The sequence below is a fragment of the Metopolophium dirhodum genome, chromosome 1 (genome assembly GCF_019925205.1).
Source record: "Metopolophium dirhodum isolate CAU chromosome 1, ASM1992520v1, whole genome shotgun sequence".
Lineage (NCBI taxonomy): Eukaryota > Metazoa > Arthropoda > Insecta > Hemiptera > Aphididae > Metopolophium > Metopolophium dirhodum.
Window position 1 is genome coordinate 69,014,324 of NC_083560.1, and position 17,630 is coordinate 69,031,953.

Here is a 17,630-nt window from a genome sequence, read left to right on the forward strand (position 1 = left end):
TTTACCGATTTTCGAGAAACCTAGTTTTCAATCCTAAGTTATAAAAGCTATACAATTTGAACATTTAATACATTTTTAACTGCAAAATCATTTTGAAATTTAAATTTGATAAATTTTGTCAACATTTGAACATTAAATACGTATAAAAATGTGTGCCTGCAACAATATATTAGGATTCTTGTATTAAATTTTCACGCTTTTTGACCCAGCGAATAACCTTCAAGAGGACGTGATACTCGCATGTGTTGTCTCCGTCTTACAAGTGCATAACATAGCAAATTTTACGCTTAGCAAAACACGTGTATCTCCGTTAATTTAAAAATTAGAGTAAACTGACCTCTTATAAAATGTAAAGGTAAGATTATTATCTAGAAAACCTCATGGGCTTTTTAATATATTTTAATTTTAAAGCGAGTTATGAGTACTTTAAAATGTACAAACAATTTACAATTTTAAAATACTCATAGCTTTAAAACTAAAATACTCGTATAATAAAAAGCCCATGAGGTTGTCTAGATCAGCGGTCACCAAATGGCGGCCCACGGGCTGGATACGGTCCTCAGACAAATTTTATCCGGCCCGCAGATAATGAAAAAAAAGCAAAAACCGATTTTGTATTTTACTGAGGAAGTCAGGGAGGTACAAACAATAAAAATAATCTGGTCTATATTCACGTGGTCGAGTTGGAGTCGTCACGCATTTGAAATGGGTCGTACGGCAGCTGCTTTTTTCCACCCTTGCCACGACATCACCCCTGTGTTCCGACGTTGCCGTCTCCATCGTTGCCATTGTTGCCGTCTGCACCGCGGCCATTTGAATTCACCGTGTGTTTCATACTGCGAAAACTGACAGAAAATATACATTATTATTAAGAGGACGTGATTCCCGCATGTGTTGTCTCCGTCCTACAAGCGCCTAACATAATGAAAAAAAAGCAAAAACCGACAATAATAAGTATACATAATATTATGTATAATACATATTATGTATTTGTTTGATTTGTCACCCGACTGTAGCTGTTTTTAAAGTTTTCAATATTAAACGTTATTATGAAACTTCACACAAATCATTTGCCGAAAAATATCCAGTAATTTGTAAACTTCGTAAATCAAAAATTCATAACCTGCATATACAGTGAAACTTCCACTAACGGACACCTCCCAATAGCGGACACCTCCCAATAGCGGACGTTTTTTGGGGAACGGGGACATTTTCACTACTTTTCAATAGGAAAACCTCCGAATAGCGGACTCTCCGAATAACGGACATTATTTTATTAGGGAATTTTTAAAACAATGGTAAATCCCTAATCATTATTTTAAAATACAATCTGTAATATGCCTATCTGTAATACGTATTCACATTCGTATGCACTCTTGTAATAATGTAGCATAATTACGATAACAAACTCGTTATGGGACGATACGATTATGACAAATTCGGTTATCGGTGAAGCGATTATGTGTTATGACAAAATTATGTCAGTTAGTGACGGTTTTCGACGAGATGACTACGTTAAAACAAAAGCGGTTGTCGCTTCGCAAAAAAATTGACATTTTAGATTACCGTAAAAACAACGGAAACGTAGGAATTCGTGCACTCGCAGAAAAGTTTCAAGTTGGAAAAACACAGATCGCGGATATTGTTTCTAACACAGAAGAAATTTATAAAGCGTGGGTTGAAAATGGAAATGAAGAATGAAAATTAACGAAACTAAGAAAATGTGAAGGCAGTGTGATTGATAAAGAACTTTTGGTCTGGTTTAGCAAAACTCGAGAAAAAAATTTACCAGTTTCCGGAACAACAATACAAGAAAAGGCTAAACAACTTGCTGAAGTTCACGGATTAAATGACTTTAAAGCTTCAATAATCTAAAAATGTAATAATAAATAATAAATAATAATTTTTGATTTTGATTGTAAAAATATACTTTAAATAATAATATGTAATTTGTAAAAATATAAAAATGTAATAACTTACAATAAATAATAAGTAAAAACATTACATATATGTACATACATAGTACATTATTATACAAATAAATTTCAAAAATTCATCCCCTCTGAATAACGGACACCTCCGAATAACGGACAAAATGTTGGTGACCAAGAGTGTCCGCTATTCAGAGGTTTCACTGTAAATTATTAAGTGCATGAATCATACAATTTCATGTAGTTAGTTGAGAGCAAGACTCGCCATTTTTCTCAATAATTTTAACCCAATTTTCTATTTACATTATAATTATTATAAATTTGTATTTTATTTTATTTTAATTAATTTAATCAGGTAATTATTATTTTATTTCCACAAGGCCACTATCACTATTTTACTGTTACATTATAATAAGTAAAATGTTAAAAATATTTGCTTTGCATTTTGATGGCCCCCGAAAATTTTCAAAATTCCCAATGTGGCACTCCAAAAATATTAGTTGGTGACCCCGGGTCTAGATAATAGTCTTACCTTTGTATTTTATAAGAGGTCAATTCACTCTAATTTTTAAACTAACGGAGCTACACGTGTTCTGCTTTGCGTAGAGTTTGCCATGTTACGAGTTTGTAAGACGGAGACAACACAGGGGGTATCACGTCTTCTTAATTGACGTTTATAAAATAAATAACTAAAATCATTGGAATCAAAAAATGTCCGTAAATTGCTCAAAATATTTTGAACATTTTAACGTGTATAGAAAATGCTAATATAAACATTCAGTAAAAATTGCATGTATCTACGATTTTTTGTTTTAGTGTTACACCAAAAACCAAAATCAATTTTGCATAAAAATTACCATTTTTCCTTAATTTTTGTTTTGTTTTTCCCAGATCTTTTGATAACTATTGAGAAACTATAACCTTTAACTTTTTAAAGCATACACCTTGTAAAATATTTGTAACCGGTTCTAAGATAGCGCTGTATTTTGCGATTATTTTCATACTAATTATAAACGAAAAATTTGAGGTTGAAGAGTATAGATATAGTGCACGTTGTCTTGTATTCGAATTTATAAGACCATTAATAGACAAAGATTGAAGGCTTTTAATTATAACAATAAAATTTTCAGAAAATCGCCTAATACTCTTATACTTTGAAGACCAGCGTGTTTCGCAAAAAAGTGGTTTATTAGGTATAAAATTTCTTCAAAGGGTACTTTCACGATAAAATTTTATAATTTCTTTTATTGTGCCAATAGTATTACGAATAACCATAATTTTGTTTAGATCGTTAATTACTAAATTTAATCGGTGACTAGCACAATGGAAATATAAAGCTTTATTATATCGGTCACGAATTAATTTAGCAACGCCGCCTACTTGCCAGCCATTGTAGCACAGCCGTCATAACCTTGTCCACAAAATTTACTTAAATTAAGGCCACTATCTTCCATAAATGATAACATTTTAGTAGCAACTGATTCTGCGTCTAATTTATCTAAGGGTAAAAAACCCAAGGAATTCTTCTCGAATCTTTGACTGTTTGTCTAAAAATCTAATTACAATTGTTAGCTGCTCAACACCAGAAATATCTGCTGATTCGTCAGCAATAATGGAAAACGCATTCGCAGCATTAGCTTCACATACTATTTCTTCTTTTAATATTTTTCCACACAATGTAATTAATTCATTTCGAGTTCTTCGGGACGAATATTTAGCATTTCCCACATTAGTTAAAAAATGATCTTTCAATATCTCATCGCCAGATTCAATACGAAAATTCAAAAGATCGTGAAAAACACCAGAATCTGATTTTTTCCCTTGTAAGGGAAGGTCGTGAGTTCCACAAAACAAAATAGTTGACATAATAGGTTTTAATTTTAACCTATTAGTTTCTATTTCTTTATGCAATCCACAATTTACTTGTTCAATAACACTAATTGTTTTACCATTCATAATATCCATAAAATCTTTTGCTCTTGACATTGATTTAGTGTGCCAATTTAAAGACAAATGTATTTTAGAAGATGCATGAAAATCCTTATACTTCGTAAACGGTTTTATTATAAATCCACCTTGTACGCCTCTATGAATTGATGGCTTGAACAACACACATGTTCTACAAAAAGCTCCTTTCACACCCTCAAGAGCTGAATATGTCAACCACGAACCGTTTTCATGCAACCATTGATGTCTAAATGCTTGAGTTCTTCCTGATTTTAAATCACTTTTAAAGTCATAAGTAGTATTCGGTACACAAGGGTTACGAAAATGTTCATGTTTTAAACAATCGTCAATATTTTCGACGTTCAAATAATTTCCAATATCTTTTCATAGGTTAAGATTATATGACCACGGTTATTTTTTGTATTCATGGTAACCGAAGCACTTTCAACTACACACAATTCCGACGACTCCATATCGACTGTACTATTATTTATTTCAATTGAAGTAGTGCCAGTAGAGGCTTCATTAAGAGAATCACAAAGCTTGGGTTTTTTAAAAAAATGTCTGATGTCCATAACAATGTTAACAATAAAACAAAATATTAAATATACTAAATACAATACGTACGTAATTTAGCGTGGTACGTGTTACTCAGTAGACGGCGCGTTGACAAATAATTTAATTTTACAATTATTACAATAATTCTCAATGTGATATTGTACATTCGATTTATTTTTAGTTATCTCAGTTATCTGATAGACGTCGTGTGCGTATGTGTGCGTGGTGCGTCGGTCGTCATAAGTGGTTTACACCATAGGCGCACATTCAGTCTTAAACTTGGGAGTGCTAAAATTTTTTAGCTCAAAGTGATACGTGGGGGGCTTTGCCCCCCACACCCCCCTAAACAGTTATACATACCAGCAAAATATTAAATCAATTAACTACAATTTTTACTAATTAATACACTGTATATTTATACACAATATAGGTAACATTAATGTATAAACAATAGTTACATTATACCATACAAATTTATGAAATAATTACCTAATGTATGACATACCTAAATATTATTATAGTATAGGAATATAAAAAAGAATTACAAACAAATTATATTAAGTCTAATCTTCTAGATTTTTTAGCAAACTTGTCTATTATACATTTATTTTTTAACCCGTTTGTTAGTTCTTTCTATATATAAAGATGACAGATTAGTAAATCTACTCTGCACCATACTGGTGCGTAACCAATTCTTAATGCGGCGCATTGACGAAAATGACCTTTCACATGTTGCCGATGAAATACCGACCTAGCTTCATCACACATAATAGCAAAGAAACCAGTGGTTGAAATTTCATTAAGTATGATTTCTTTTATGGAACTGGCACAAATATCAATAAGTTCATTTTGTATTCTCCAACTACTATAATTAGTATCTTTAGAATACATATTTTCAAAATCTGGTACAGATTTAGCATACAACTTGCACAACTCTTTAAAATTTCCTAAAACACAAAATCTACTGATAATATAAACTTTAGTAATATTTATTATAATATTATGAAGAATATACCTTGATTAATTGATTCATCATTTTCATAATGCCCTCTAAAGGCAACACCTTGTTTTCCTAAAAACAACACTATGTCAATTAGATGTGAAATGTACAGACGATTTTTTCTAATTTGTTCTTTGTGTGCAGACGACAATTGAGCTACAACAGATCCTTTTGATTTACTTGAATAAAATGATGACAATTTTGTAACACATGTAATATGGCTAAGAGCAATATTGTGTTTTTGTAATCGTTCACACAGCTATAAGACAATAATTATAACACTTTGATTAAAATAATGATAATAATAATTACACTATTAATCCATCATAGGTATTTAAATTTAACTTGCACTTTTATTTAATTATAATTTATGATTTATATAAATTAAAAAAATTAAAGCTCATGCCTAACACAATGATTAATTAAAGCAATACAATAATACAATATAAACATAATATTTAACTTGCTTTTTGCCAGTTGTTGAATCTATTTTTGGTCCAAGTATCTTCATTAACACTGGCTCCACCAAATATTCTGCAAGGAAAACAGAACGCAGCATTTTATTTAATACTGTACTCTAACCACTGGTATTCATGAAGTATTCACTACTAAAAGACCTTTTTTGTTGACCAAATTGTGTTCTGGGATATATCTGCTTAACATTAATTAGTAAAAACAAAATTTAAAAAAAAAATTATAAATTAAATATTGACAAATGACAAACCGATAGCTTATGATGTTTAGGTCCCGTTTCCAAATCCCCCAAGTCATCCATCTCAATAACTGGCAGTTTTAAAGCTGATTCATCAGCCTATGCAAATATTGTATGTTCAATAAAATTAAATAAACAAAATTTAAAGATATTAAAATTTAAAACTATAAATTGCAGCAAATGCACATTAGCACTAGTTGAATTTTTAATGTTATTTTAAAATTGAAAATGTTACATGAATATCTACTAAATTACATATTATTTTTGTTTTACATAATATTATATAATCAATTTGTACTTACGACTATTACATTCTTCGACGAAGAAGGGATGCAGTCAGGATCGTCCACATTTTCACTACTTTCATTATTTTTGTTTTTATTGTTTGTTTTATTACATTCAAATATACTAAACATATTTAAGTAAGTAATTTTATATACGTACACAAATTAAATATAAATCACATAAACTACTTTACACCGCACAAATAAATTGTTGGTATTTATGTAGAAAAATGGAAACAACAATAAAATAAAATTAGTCAATGTCAGAACTGTAGTCATTTGTCACTGACTCGAGAACACGATTGAACAAATTAATAGGTAGAATCGACTATCTTTGATTCATAGATACTACTACACTACTACTAAGAATAGACGGTTGAAAATGTCTATAATATTATCATTTATCAAACTAAATAATATTAATTAATAATATTATATTCATATCAATAAACCATAACACCTGTATACAAAAACAAAATCCTATTCAGTACTCCAATTTCCAGTAATAAAATAATACTAAAAATAAACTTGTGTTAAAACAGCCGATAAGATAACATGCATTAAAAATAGGGAATATACCGTCATACACTCATACCAACATCACAATTCACAAACCCAATTACACAATTACTGTATTTAAGTATAAATAAAATATTTACGTCCCGTTAGTGTATACCAATACAAACTGGAAACTCATTCTTATAAACGCAAAATTACAGTTTAAATAATATTTTTTGCACAATAGAAGATGGGGGTGCTAATTTAAAACTTGGGGGTGCTAAGCACCCCCTGATACCCCCGTATGTGCGCCAATGGTTTATACACTAGGTGATTAATATCAATTCACAGAATTTAAACGTATTTAATTTTGCGCGATTAATGTAATACCATTCTAGTATTTATAATCAATGGTAATACGCATCATTTTGTATGCCTTATAATATATTTTTATTATAATCAACAACCCCACACGACACACACTCAATTAAAAATATCGATGAAATGTTAATAAATCAAAATAAAAGTTAAAATGTTCAACATTCTATTTGAATTCCAGGGGGAGGGCAAATGCCCCGTCTTGCCGCCCATGTTGTGTTACGTCTTCGGATATTTAATAAACGCTATACAATTTTAATGTTTATTATTGCTGTACTTTAAAACTTTATTTGATTTTTTCCATTTATTGTTTTTATATTTTTTAAGGTTATTTTAATTTTTTGTTTTCTGTTTAATTTTTTTTTATAAAAATTATTTTTGATATTTTTGGTATAGATAGGTAATTAGTAGAATTTGTTGCCCAGGGTAGGTTATTTTCAATCATTCTAAGGTTTTTAGTAAGTAGCTATAGATGTAACTGGCAAGTTAGTGTTAGTTTAGGTATCAAATATTGCTTAAATATTATGGCATGAATAATAGATTTTACTAAAAAAAATATATTTATAATAATAATACAACTTGAAATGGCATAATAATGTTAATTTTATTTAAGTATTTAGTAGGTGGGTAGGTACACCAAACTACGAGCTTGCAGTTTTGTATCTTATTACAATTTTAATTACAGAAATAAACTAATATTCTATTAAATTCATTATTTATAAATCAAACAGGGATAAAGTATTTCAAAAATATAAATTACTTTCAACATAAGATTGCCAAATTTGAATTTTTCATAGTTATAACTTATAAAATTCATACTTTTATAGACTACAAGATTTAAAAACAATAGTAATGTTAAGTTCAACATAAAAAAAAGCACTGACGTTATTTCAAATAACGTAATTTGCAATTTTTTTATGTTACTTTTATTGTTTATTTTTAATCATTGATTATGATTAATGATTAATGATATTAGATTATACATAACGTTTTGAAGCCCTAATTTAATTAAAAATTTAAGAAAGTAAACAGTATTTAAATGGGATCAGTATATTAAATTTTTAAGCACAATGTGAAATGTACTGAATTGAAAAATGTTTTAATAGTTTTTGAAAGAAACTATCCACTTTTTAGTTGAAAAAAAAAATTCACTATTTGAATATATGAACAAGTATAATATCATTGATTATAAATACTAGTATTTATAATCAATGATAATACGTTCATATGTACAATGTAGATACAAATTGTTTAACTCTCATGACAACATTTTTGATTACATAGTAAATGGTATTACAAGGGAACTTTAATTAAACTTAATACAAATTATTAATAATTATTGAACAAATATGTATGGAACATATATACATTTCCAATTTCATGTGCTTAACAATACTATTTCTGGTTATAACTTGCACTTGTACATATTATATAACGATAATCTATGATTCAATTACAGTTAATTATGGTATTTCTAAATTATAACTTTATAACTAAATATAGAAATTTAGGGTTTGATATGAGTTAGCTTCTTTTAAAAAATAACTAGAATTAATTTGTTACTTGAATACAAAATATAATATTTAACATTAATTTTATTTACCCAAAAGCAACTAGTTACAATAATATTACTTTCACTATTTAAAATAAAGTTAAAAATAAAATAATAAATAAGATAAACTGAATATTCTGTATTTACTTTCTGTAATTTAAAATGTTTTTAGACATGTAGATCATAAAAATCGGAGAATTTTATAGTTAATTGATGTTTCATATAAGATAATTTTCATAATATAAATTTTTGTGATAAATCATTCAAATATAAATATTATATAATCATTAAAAAGCTTATTATGGGCCTGTTGTACCATATCTGATTAAAGTTAACCGGAGTTTAACTGGCCGAATTTGCTTGGTTAAATATCTGTTATCAGCTGATTAAGCGTAATCGAAGTTTAACCATAGACGGTACAACTGGTCCTAAGAATTATTTGAGAGAGTACACATATTAAAATAAAAAATATTTAGCACTAATAAACAAATTCTTCAATTTAATATGGATTGTATCACAAGTTAAAGATGAATTTTTCCTTATACCCGGGTAGTACATTCATATTATACTATCAATTATCAATACAATGTAAATAAAATTGTAATGCGCACATTAATTAGTAATGATATAATAAAAATATTATAAACAATTTATAAAAAGTTACAAAAAATAAAAAAATAAATCTTTACATCTTATACTTATTAGTTATTACAATACTTAACCCGACGTTAGTCATGACAATATATATTACATCATTAATCGCACCATGGTCTTTTTTCCCACATTATAATTTTTAAGAATAAAAACCGTGATTTCATACATTTTTATTAATTTTATTAAAATAAATTAATATTTCATACAATGACAAAAAATTAAAACTCTTACAAAAAGTTACTCCCTTTATCCTTATACATAAAATGGATATTTAAAAAAATAGGAATGTACGAGTTTTATTTAAATTTAAAGGTATACCTGTTATGAATAATATCTCACTTCTATCTTATTTTAATCATTGATTATGAATATTATTATTATAATTAATAATTAATATTATTCATAATCAATGGTTTAATCCAAGGCTGGGCAAGTAAATGATTTTTTTTTTAACTCAGTTGAGTTAAAAGTTAATATATACTTTTTGTCAACTTTTTATTAAGTTAAAAAAAAGTTCATTTATTTATACAACGCTAGCGTACTTAATTTTTTTGCAACTTAAAACTAAATTATAGATTATAATCTATTCAAAATAAGAAACACAGTCGACGGCAACCAGTTTTTGTCAGCGGCAGTCAGACGCAGCGTGTATTTTTACTGAATCAAGTTGGTCTAGTATCCACGGGTCAATGAAACCACGCCCATGTGAAGTAGTCGGCCACCGACTGTGTTTCTTATTTTGAATAGACCATATAGTGTTTATAATGTATACACTATACACTATACAGTATTTCCATATAAGTATCTCAAATGATATAAATTTTAAATTTTAAACAATTCATGGCAAATATTTTTTGACATGAAAACAAAATAGACTGTAATAGTGAAATAAAATAAAATTAAAACAAAATAAATTAACTTAACTTACTTCTTAAAATGAAAAATGAATTCTTTAGTTTAAAAAGAAATGTAGTAAGTTAATAGTTAAGTTAATGAAAATTCAAAAGTAACTAGTTAAGTTAAAAAATTAAAATACAATTAAATTTTTAACTCGTTAATGCTCAGCCTTGGTTTAATTTAGGTATATATTATAAGTAATTCAATTTATTTAGAATATTATTATAATAATATTTTTTAAAAAGTATATTAAGTATCAATGATTAAAATGTAAAATGTATATGCTTTATTAAAGATGTAAAAATGGTTTTGTTGTTTTAACCATGGCGCGATTAATAGCGAGATAATTTTAAAAAGTAACTATGTAATATAGTTACACATTGTCACAAGTAACTTAAGTAGCTATGTTACTACCCAACACTGTTCATTATTATTTTTATATAACATCTACCTATATCATTGGAAAGAACAACTAGAAATAACCTTTGGGTGTATGTTTGTTAGCAGCAGCAGCAACAGCAATAGCGATGACAGGTGGCACTATGGTAGCAATGATGACAATAAATGAAGTTGAATGTTGAACAATGTCTTCTAAAAAAAAAAGATTACAATAAAAAAACTAATCAAACTATATATTGTGTGTCAACCAAAACCTGTGTTACCACGTTAAGTTGTTATTGATGAACCATAATCAAGTTACTTCATCATGTGATCAGGAATTCAACCACACTACAACTGTACAGACCAAGTCATCGAGTGTTCTACCATTGTAGTAACCACCTTAGAAGAGTAATGACTAATGGCTAATGTTTGTAGATATGCATTGCCCCTGTTGGGGAGCCCACAGTAAGCAGTCCATCTTTTGAAATATAACTAAGTACATATATTATTATATTAGTGAGACATACAGTATAGTTGGAATTTCATCGGTTGAATGTCGTGGTGTACTGGCGTCTGGCGCTGCAGTTCCAGACTCTGACACATTAAAACAAGAGAGAAATTATGTTGCGGTTGACAGTCCTGGTATCAGATATATTGGCTTATATATTTTTAACCAACGTCGACTGCAGGCAATCGGATTCATACAATATCCGTACCAATATGAAACTACCAAATACATACTGTAAATTAATTAATCAAAAAAATATGAACGAGTTACAACGTTTGCAGTTTCGCAAATAAATTATTGCTAAACGCTAATTAATTTTTATCACACACTAATTGACCAATTACATTTTTTTTATTTGAATTAATAAACAATCTATTTCTTGGGGCCCGTTTTACAATCATAGTTTAAACCTCGGCTACGCTCAACCCACTGATTTTATCGGCCAAATTCCATGGTTCAACCTTACTTTAACGTGCCTGTCTTCATTGGCAGGGGCAGCCTAGCTAATAACCGGCGCTACCTTATAAGTGAACTGAAAAAAGCCCTATACACCCAAAGCCATATTTTTTTAAGCCCCCCCTCCACAATGAAATATTTATATAATTTAAAAAAAGTCTAAATTATCTATTTACAATAATAATCTACAGTAACTTCAGAAATATTATTCATCTACAGCATTGGATTACAATACCTAGCTACAAATCAAAAATAATACAACAATAATATCAATAATACCTAGATGAGTACCGTAGATAGGTTTTTCCGATTTCGGAAGTCAGGAAATCAATCTTTATAAGTAAATAGTAATTATAACAATACCCACAAAAAAATCAAGTTTTAAAAAAAAAATAAATGTTGTAACTTTTTTGACTTAAAACTCGGTTGATCGGCACATTTCAAAAATTGCAGGGGCAGCCCAGGCTGCTACCGTAGACACTACTATGCTTTAACTATTTAATACGGGCCCTTAGGGGCACAATAGGTTTATGTGGTTAGAGAATAAAATTAACAGGCTACACTTGATGTGAGAAGTCATCCACTAATACACCCACTAACAAATTAAATTAAATTAAATTTGTCACGCTACTCGCTTACTCGCAGACCACAGTCGTATACTTGTAAATTTGTATTTACTATTTACTATTTAATAATTTAGAATCACCAAACGGTTATCGCTATCAATACCGCGCTCGGCTGCAGCTGATAACCGCCCGTCTAGTTGTTCAACCGCAGTTTACCTAGATTTTGGTCGCAACCGAAACAGCCGCCGATGACGTTATCAGACCACGGTCGTGTTATGTGCATAGATAATATAAGAATTCTTATATTATCTATGGTTCTGTGTTACTAGCACGGCTTTAGATAAAGCTCTATCTAAAACCGTGGTTATTACTAGTGCCGGGAGTCTACCATAATATTATTTTATCAACGGAATTCGAATTACGGGCACAGTGCCATGGCCCACAATCAGGACTTGCTGATCAAAGACACGACGAGGGCACGTGCGAACACTCACCACTGCGACGTGCCTTAAAAGTTCAAAACTATCAGTTCCTTCACGGTCGTTGTCGTAGCCTTAATGATAAGCCGAAGTCAGCCGACTGTCATCTCAATATCGACAGGCGACAGCACAATCATCGGCGACGTGTTTCACACAATATACACGTGACGTCTTGACGTCGTTCACTGACAATCACCGTTTGATCACGTGCAAATACGTACAACATTGTAAAATACACGAACAGTTGAACGCCGCGTCGCCGTATGCTTAACCACAAATACGCGACCAGTGATCAACGGCACGACGGTGACCGGGTGTACAGCGATAACGTTATCGGTTATCACAATTATTCTGCGCGTATCTATTTTGTATGCGTTTAACGATAGTCGTCGCTGTTATTCGAACGAACGGCGGGAGGCTGTCGCTACTGTTCCATCTGTGCGCACTTTAATCGTTTGCTTGCGGTGGTCGGCAGTCTCGCGACCACTACGACACGATCACCAGACCTACCGAGATCGTCTGTCGGGTGCCGTTGCCGAAACGGTGTGATCTGTCCGCCGGGAGAAAAACGTGACGGAATATGGCGGCGGCTGTCACCAGTAGTGTTAATACGGTGACGAGTGCTGCTGAAGAATTCCTGTCTCCGCACAAGCCCGTGGACACGATGACGACAACGTCGCCACTAGTCGGACTCGTCAGTGGATGCGCCGGCGCAGTGGCTCTCGTATACGTGGGACAGCCGCTGGACACTGTCAAGGTACGCATGCAATTGTCCACGGCCACTCGGGCTGTGACGTCTAACGGCGGTGGTGGCGGTAGCGTATCCATGTGGGGTTGCGTGCGCGACATGTGGCGTCAGGCCCTAGTGACTCCAGCTCCACATATTCGGCAACTGACGAACAACGCCGCTGGAGCCGTCGTCGAGGCGTGCCCGTTGACGGCCACCGGTCAGCCGGCCAGCAAGGCGGCCGCGGCCGGACGCATGGCCCGGCTCATGTACGCCGGCACGGCGCCCGCGCTACTGGCCAACGTAGCCGAAAACGGAGTACTGTTCGCAGCATATGGTCCTTGTCAGCGGTTGGTGGCGTTCGCGTTGGATTTGTTCGGGGGGGCCAGTGCCGACAATGCCGTCGTGGACGTGGAAAAAAAACTCGGCCCGGCCGGCATGGCTACAGCTGGTAGCTTGGCGTCGCTGTGCTCAGCGTTCGCGCTATGCCCCACCGAGCTGATAAAGGTCCGTCTGCAGGCGGCTGACCTGGACAGGGCCAACTGCGCTGCTGTTTCCGGTACAGCGGCTGGACGTCCACAAAATCCTGCAGCCGGCACGCTGCAGGTCGTTGCCCGAGTGTGGACCACCGAGGGCGGTCTCCGAGGGATGTACCGGGGACTGGGCTCGACGGTGGCACGCGAAATGCCTGGCTACTACGTGTTCTTCCTGGCGTACGAGGCGAGCCGTACGTACATGAACGATTGGTATCACGGATCTTTGGCTACCTCTACGGCACCGTCGGTAGAACACCGAGAGGACCCGGCTTGGGTGACGATGACAGCAGGTGCAGCGGCAGGTACTTGCCTCTGGCTAGTTGTGTATCCGGTGGATGCGATCAAGTCTCGAATTCAAGCAGCTGGTGGAGGCGGATGTACAGCCGAAAGTTCAAGTGGCGGTTTCCTGAGGGCTATGGCTCTATCTGTACGCAACGAGGGCCCGCTGGCCCTATATCGCGGCCTGGCACCCACCTTGCTGCGCACTGTTCCTGCATCGGCTGTCATGTTCTGGACCGTGGAGCGTACGAAGACATTGATGTCGGGATACGGGCTATGAGATTTTTGTTTCATGTATTCCTAATTGATTGATTACGATATGCTATGAATAGCTTATATGTCGTTAGATCAATATTATGTATCAAGTATGCATGTTTGTCGATGCAGACATAATATCCAGGAGACAACACAAATTTGGTATTATGTTTGAAGCGGGCTTTTAATTTTAACAACAAACAAAATATCTAGTAGGTTCATAATAAAATTAAATTTCATTCTTAAATTTGTGATTTATATCACTAGTTTTAAAACGAAAAAACCCCATTGATTTGTTGTTAATTTATTAATTACAATATGTGCTTAGTACTTCTAGTAAGTTATACTTATTAGTAGGGTACGGATTTTGAAACAATAAATCTAGAAAAGCACTTACATAAAGCTATAGAGCTCAACAAATATTCCAAAAAATCATCCAGTTAAACCATTAGTTTTAAAATTATTTTAATAAAAAAGATTTCTATTTACAACAAAAAACTAAATAAAAGAACTTAAAATAAAGCAACTAAGCTCTACAAATCCTAAAAAAATTACAAACAATGGAAGGTTGTCAAGAAATTACAGAACAGGTACCTACTTTTATCAATTAATCAATAAATTAAATCAAGCATAACGAGATTGAGCCATTTCCTTAGAACACATTATATCATACAAAAATAAACATTAACCTTTCTTTCAAATACGTTTATTTAGAACACATTTTGAAATAATTTTGCTTAAAAACAAACAAAGTACCTAAAAACCCAGAAAAAGTATTAAAATTCCAAAAATTTAAATTAAATTTTGTTAATTTCCTTTTAAGGTAGTATTTATAAATAAAATGTATAGCTGACATAGCTTTGTTTCAGATCAATAGAAAAAAAAAAGAAATACCTTGAAAATCCGTAATCTACTTATTAGAATTAAATACAATTTATCAATCTATGTATATAATATATTTTAAGATGCCCCAACAGTCATCAGTAGTTACCAATAATTAAATTGAGCCAATCATTTATTATTAAAATCTCATAGGTTGATAGTCCTTTTAGTAGTTTTAGCAATATAATAGGTACATTATATTTATTTTTGTTAGTTTGAAACACGCAAACTACCTATTTACTTTGTTTTTTAATAACTTTTTTTCTATAAACAAGTGTAGATTTTTCATTTTCAATATGAAAATAATATGCCCACGGGATATAAGACACTTAGACAAATCTAATAACATTAACAAAAGTATCTACAGTTATTTTATTTTAAAAAAAAACATTGATTTAAAGGTTGTAACTCGTAACTGATAAAATATAACATTATGTTTTGAAAAAATGTATTTACAGACTGTTATGGAATAAACTCATTTTTATTGTTATTTACAGCCAAGTACCTATTAATTGGAATGAAATATAAATTATTATTTTCAAAATTGCCTATACAAATCCCCTTAAAACTGTTACTATGTATTATAATATTATGTGTAGTATAATATAGGTTATTAATAATATATAAATCATAAATATGTCTTCCATATAATGTATGTCTTCCATGTATTGCTCAGTTATTGTTATTGTTGTTTGTCATTTTAGTTAATATTGTTACTATTATACTATATTGTGTATATTTTTATTTTTTTTTTCTAAGTCCATAAGTAATAGTTGTAAATTTCCTGTTAGATTTATTTTACTTGTATCCATACGGTGACATTGTCGTTACTATCACTCACGAGTTGTGTAAGTTATAGGTTTTTTATATGGAAGATTTTGTCTGGCTCAATCAATACCTAGCCTTGACAATTGTTAAATATTCTTAGTTATTTATTTATACGGAATATTATTACTTAGCTATTGTATGTATGTTTATACATAATGTAATAGAGTTTGTAGACTGCCTTATGATGTTGTTTTTGCCTTCTCTCAACCTCACATGTTAATACTAAACTTTGTCTAAACTGTGCCACTGATAAATTATTGGCCACACTCATTCACCATCCTAATCTGGTCTAAATTCTCTATCTCTATGTACTCAGTTTTGAATTTATGGAAATAACATTATGATTACTGTCATCATTGTCACGTGTCATAGAGTGGCAACTTCAAGTATGAGGTTAGGTTAGGTTTTCATCATAACTATAGATATAGTTATATTTTCAAGACCTTCCATTTTATTGCAGTTTAGGTACATAATATATGATAGTTTTTTATATAGGTATTAAGTAATACACAATGTAGAATATATTAAATGGAATTTAAAGTTTTTTGATAAATATCTATGTAAAAAATAAGATATATAGTACTTATATTATATACTTAGTTACCCAGACAGCATTTTGTTATGATAATATTATTATATTAGTGTTATAATAACATTATACTAATATTATTCCTTATTATAATGTTATAATAATATTATTAAACAAAAAATTGGTGTCTGGGTAAGAACCTGATTTATAAACCTCTTATAGAAGTATTAATGAATTAATTTAACCAGTGGTGTTGCTATGGTGGTGGGGGCAGCCCCTCTCCATTGGACATAACAAAACATTGAAACACCATAAAAATTAACTATTATTATTAATTGTTGAGTATTTTTTTTTAATATTTTGGCTTTGCCCCCCCCCCTACCACACACACACACACACACTTTAAAATCCTGGCTATGTCACTCCAGTATTTAACTACTTGAATACATACAATACAATAAACATGTAATAGATTAAAGTTTGCGTGTTAGTTATTTATTATTGACAATGACAGCATTATGCTAATATTATACATACCTATCTATTTATAGATGACGTATAATTAATTATGCTTGTGTGCAACTATTTCCTCGTTATTCATCAATTTAATAACCAGATGGAAAATTGAAAAAAAATGTTAATATAGTGTGAGAGATAAAAACTAGAACTTAAATATATAAATGTGCAGTGATATAGTTTTAGCCTTATAGTTATAGGATACTATATGAGCATGTATTAAATTCACTTTTTGTTACGTCAGTATGATCTCTGACTCCATAATTATATAACTACA

The 17,630-nt window shown here is 31.5% G+C and overlaps 3 protein-coding genes and 1 long non-coding RNA gene across 5 annotated transcripts; 1 reads left to right on the forward strand and 3 right to left on the reverse strand.

Annotated features, from left to right (window-relative positions):
• Nucleotides 1–3,425: 3,425 nt before the first annotated feature.
• Nucleotides 3,426–4,453, reverse strand: LOC132941075 (zinc finger MYM-type protein 1-like). The gene is made up of 2 exons (XM_061008938.1): nucleotides 4,321–4,453; nucleotides 3,426–4,258 (listed from the first exon to the last, which is right to left on the reverse strand). The coding sequence occupies exons 1-2, from the start codon at nucleotides 4,451–4,453 to the stop codon at nucleotides 3,426–3,428; spliced, it is 966 nt and encodes a 321-aa protein (XP_060864921.1).
• Nucleotides 4,454–5,064: 611 nt separating this feature from the next.
• Nucleotides 5,065–7,129, reverse strand: LOC132941084 (zinc finger MYM-type protein 1-like). The gene is made up of 6 exons (XM_061008960.1): nucleotides 7,109–7,129; nucleotides 6,161–6,247; nucleotides 6,019–6,088; nucleotides 5,900–5,970; nucleotides 5,452–5,695; nucleotides 5,065–5,383 (listed from the first exon to the last, which is right to left on the reverse strand). Exons 1-6 carry the CDS (start codon nucleotides 7,127–7,129, stop codon nucleotides 5,070–5,072), a joined length of 807 nt encoding a protein of 268 aa, XP_060864943.1. The 3' UTR covers nucleotides 5,065–5,069.
• Nucleotides 7,130–7,893: 764 nt separating this feature from the next.
• On the reverse strand, nucleotides 7,894–12,532 carry LOC132934021 (uncharacterized). 2 transcript variants are annotated; one of them, XR_009662974.1, is made up of 2 exons: nucleotides 11,074–12,532; nucleotides 7,894–11,002 (listed from the first exon to the last, which is right to left on the reverse strand). It is a non-coding gene; the product is annotated as an uncharacterized LOC132934021 (long non-coding RNA). The 2 variants fall into 2 exon arrangements; XR_009662973.1 differs by having other exon boundaries at nucleotides 11,065–12,532.
• A 22-nt stretch (nucleotides 12,533–12,554) lies between these two features.
• On the forward strand, nucleotides 12,555–16,879 carry LOC132934020 (mitochondrial ornithine transporter 1-like). The gene has a single exon (XM_061000310.1). It carries the CDS (start codon nucleotides 13,382–13,384, stop codon nucleotides 14,621–14,623), a length of 1,242 nt encoding a protein of 413 aa, XP_060856293.1. The 5' UTR covers nucleotides 12,555–13,381; the 3' UTR covers nucleotides 14,624–16,879.
• The last annotated feature ends 751 nt before the right edge of the window (nucleotides 16,880–17,630 follow it).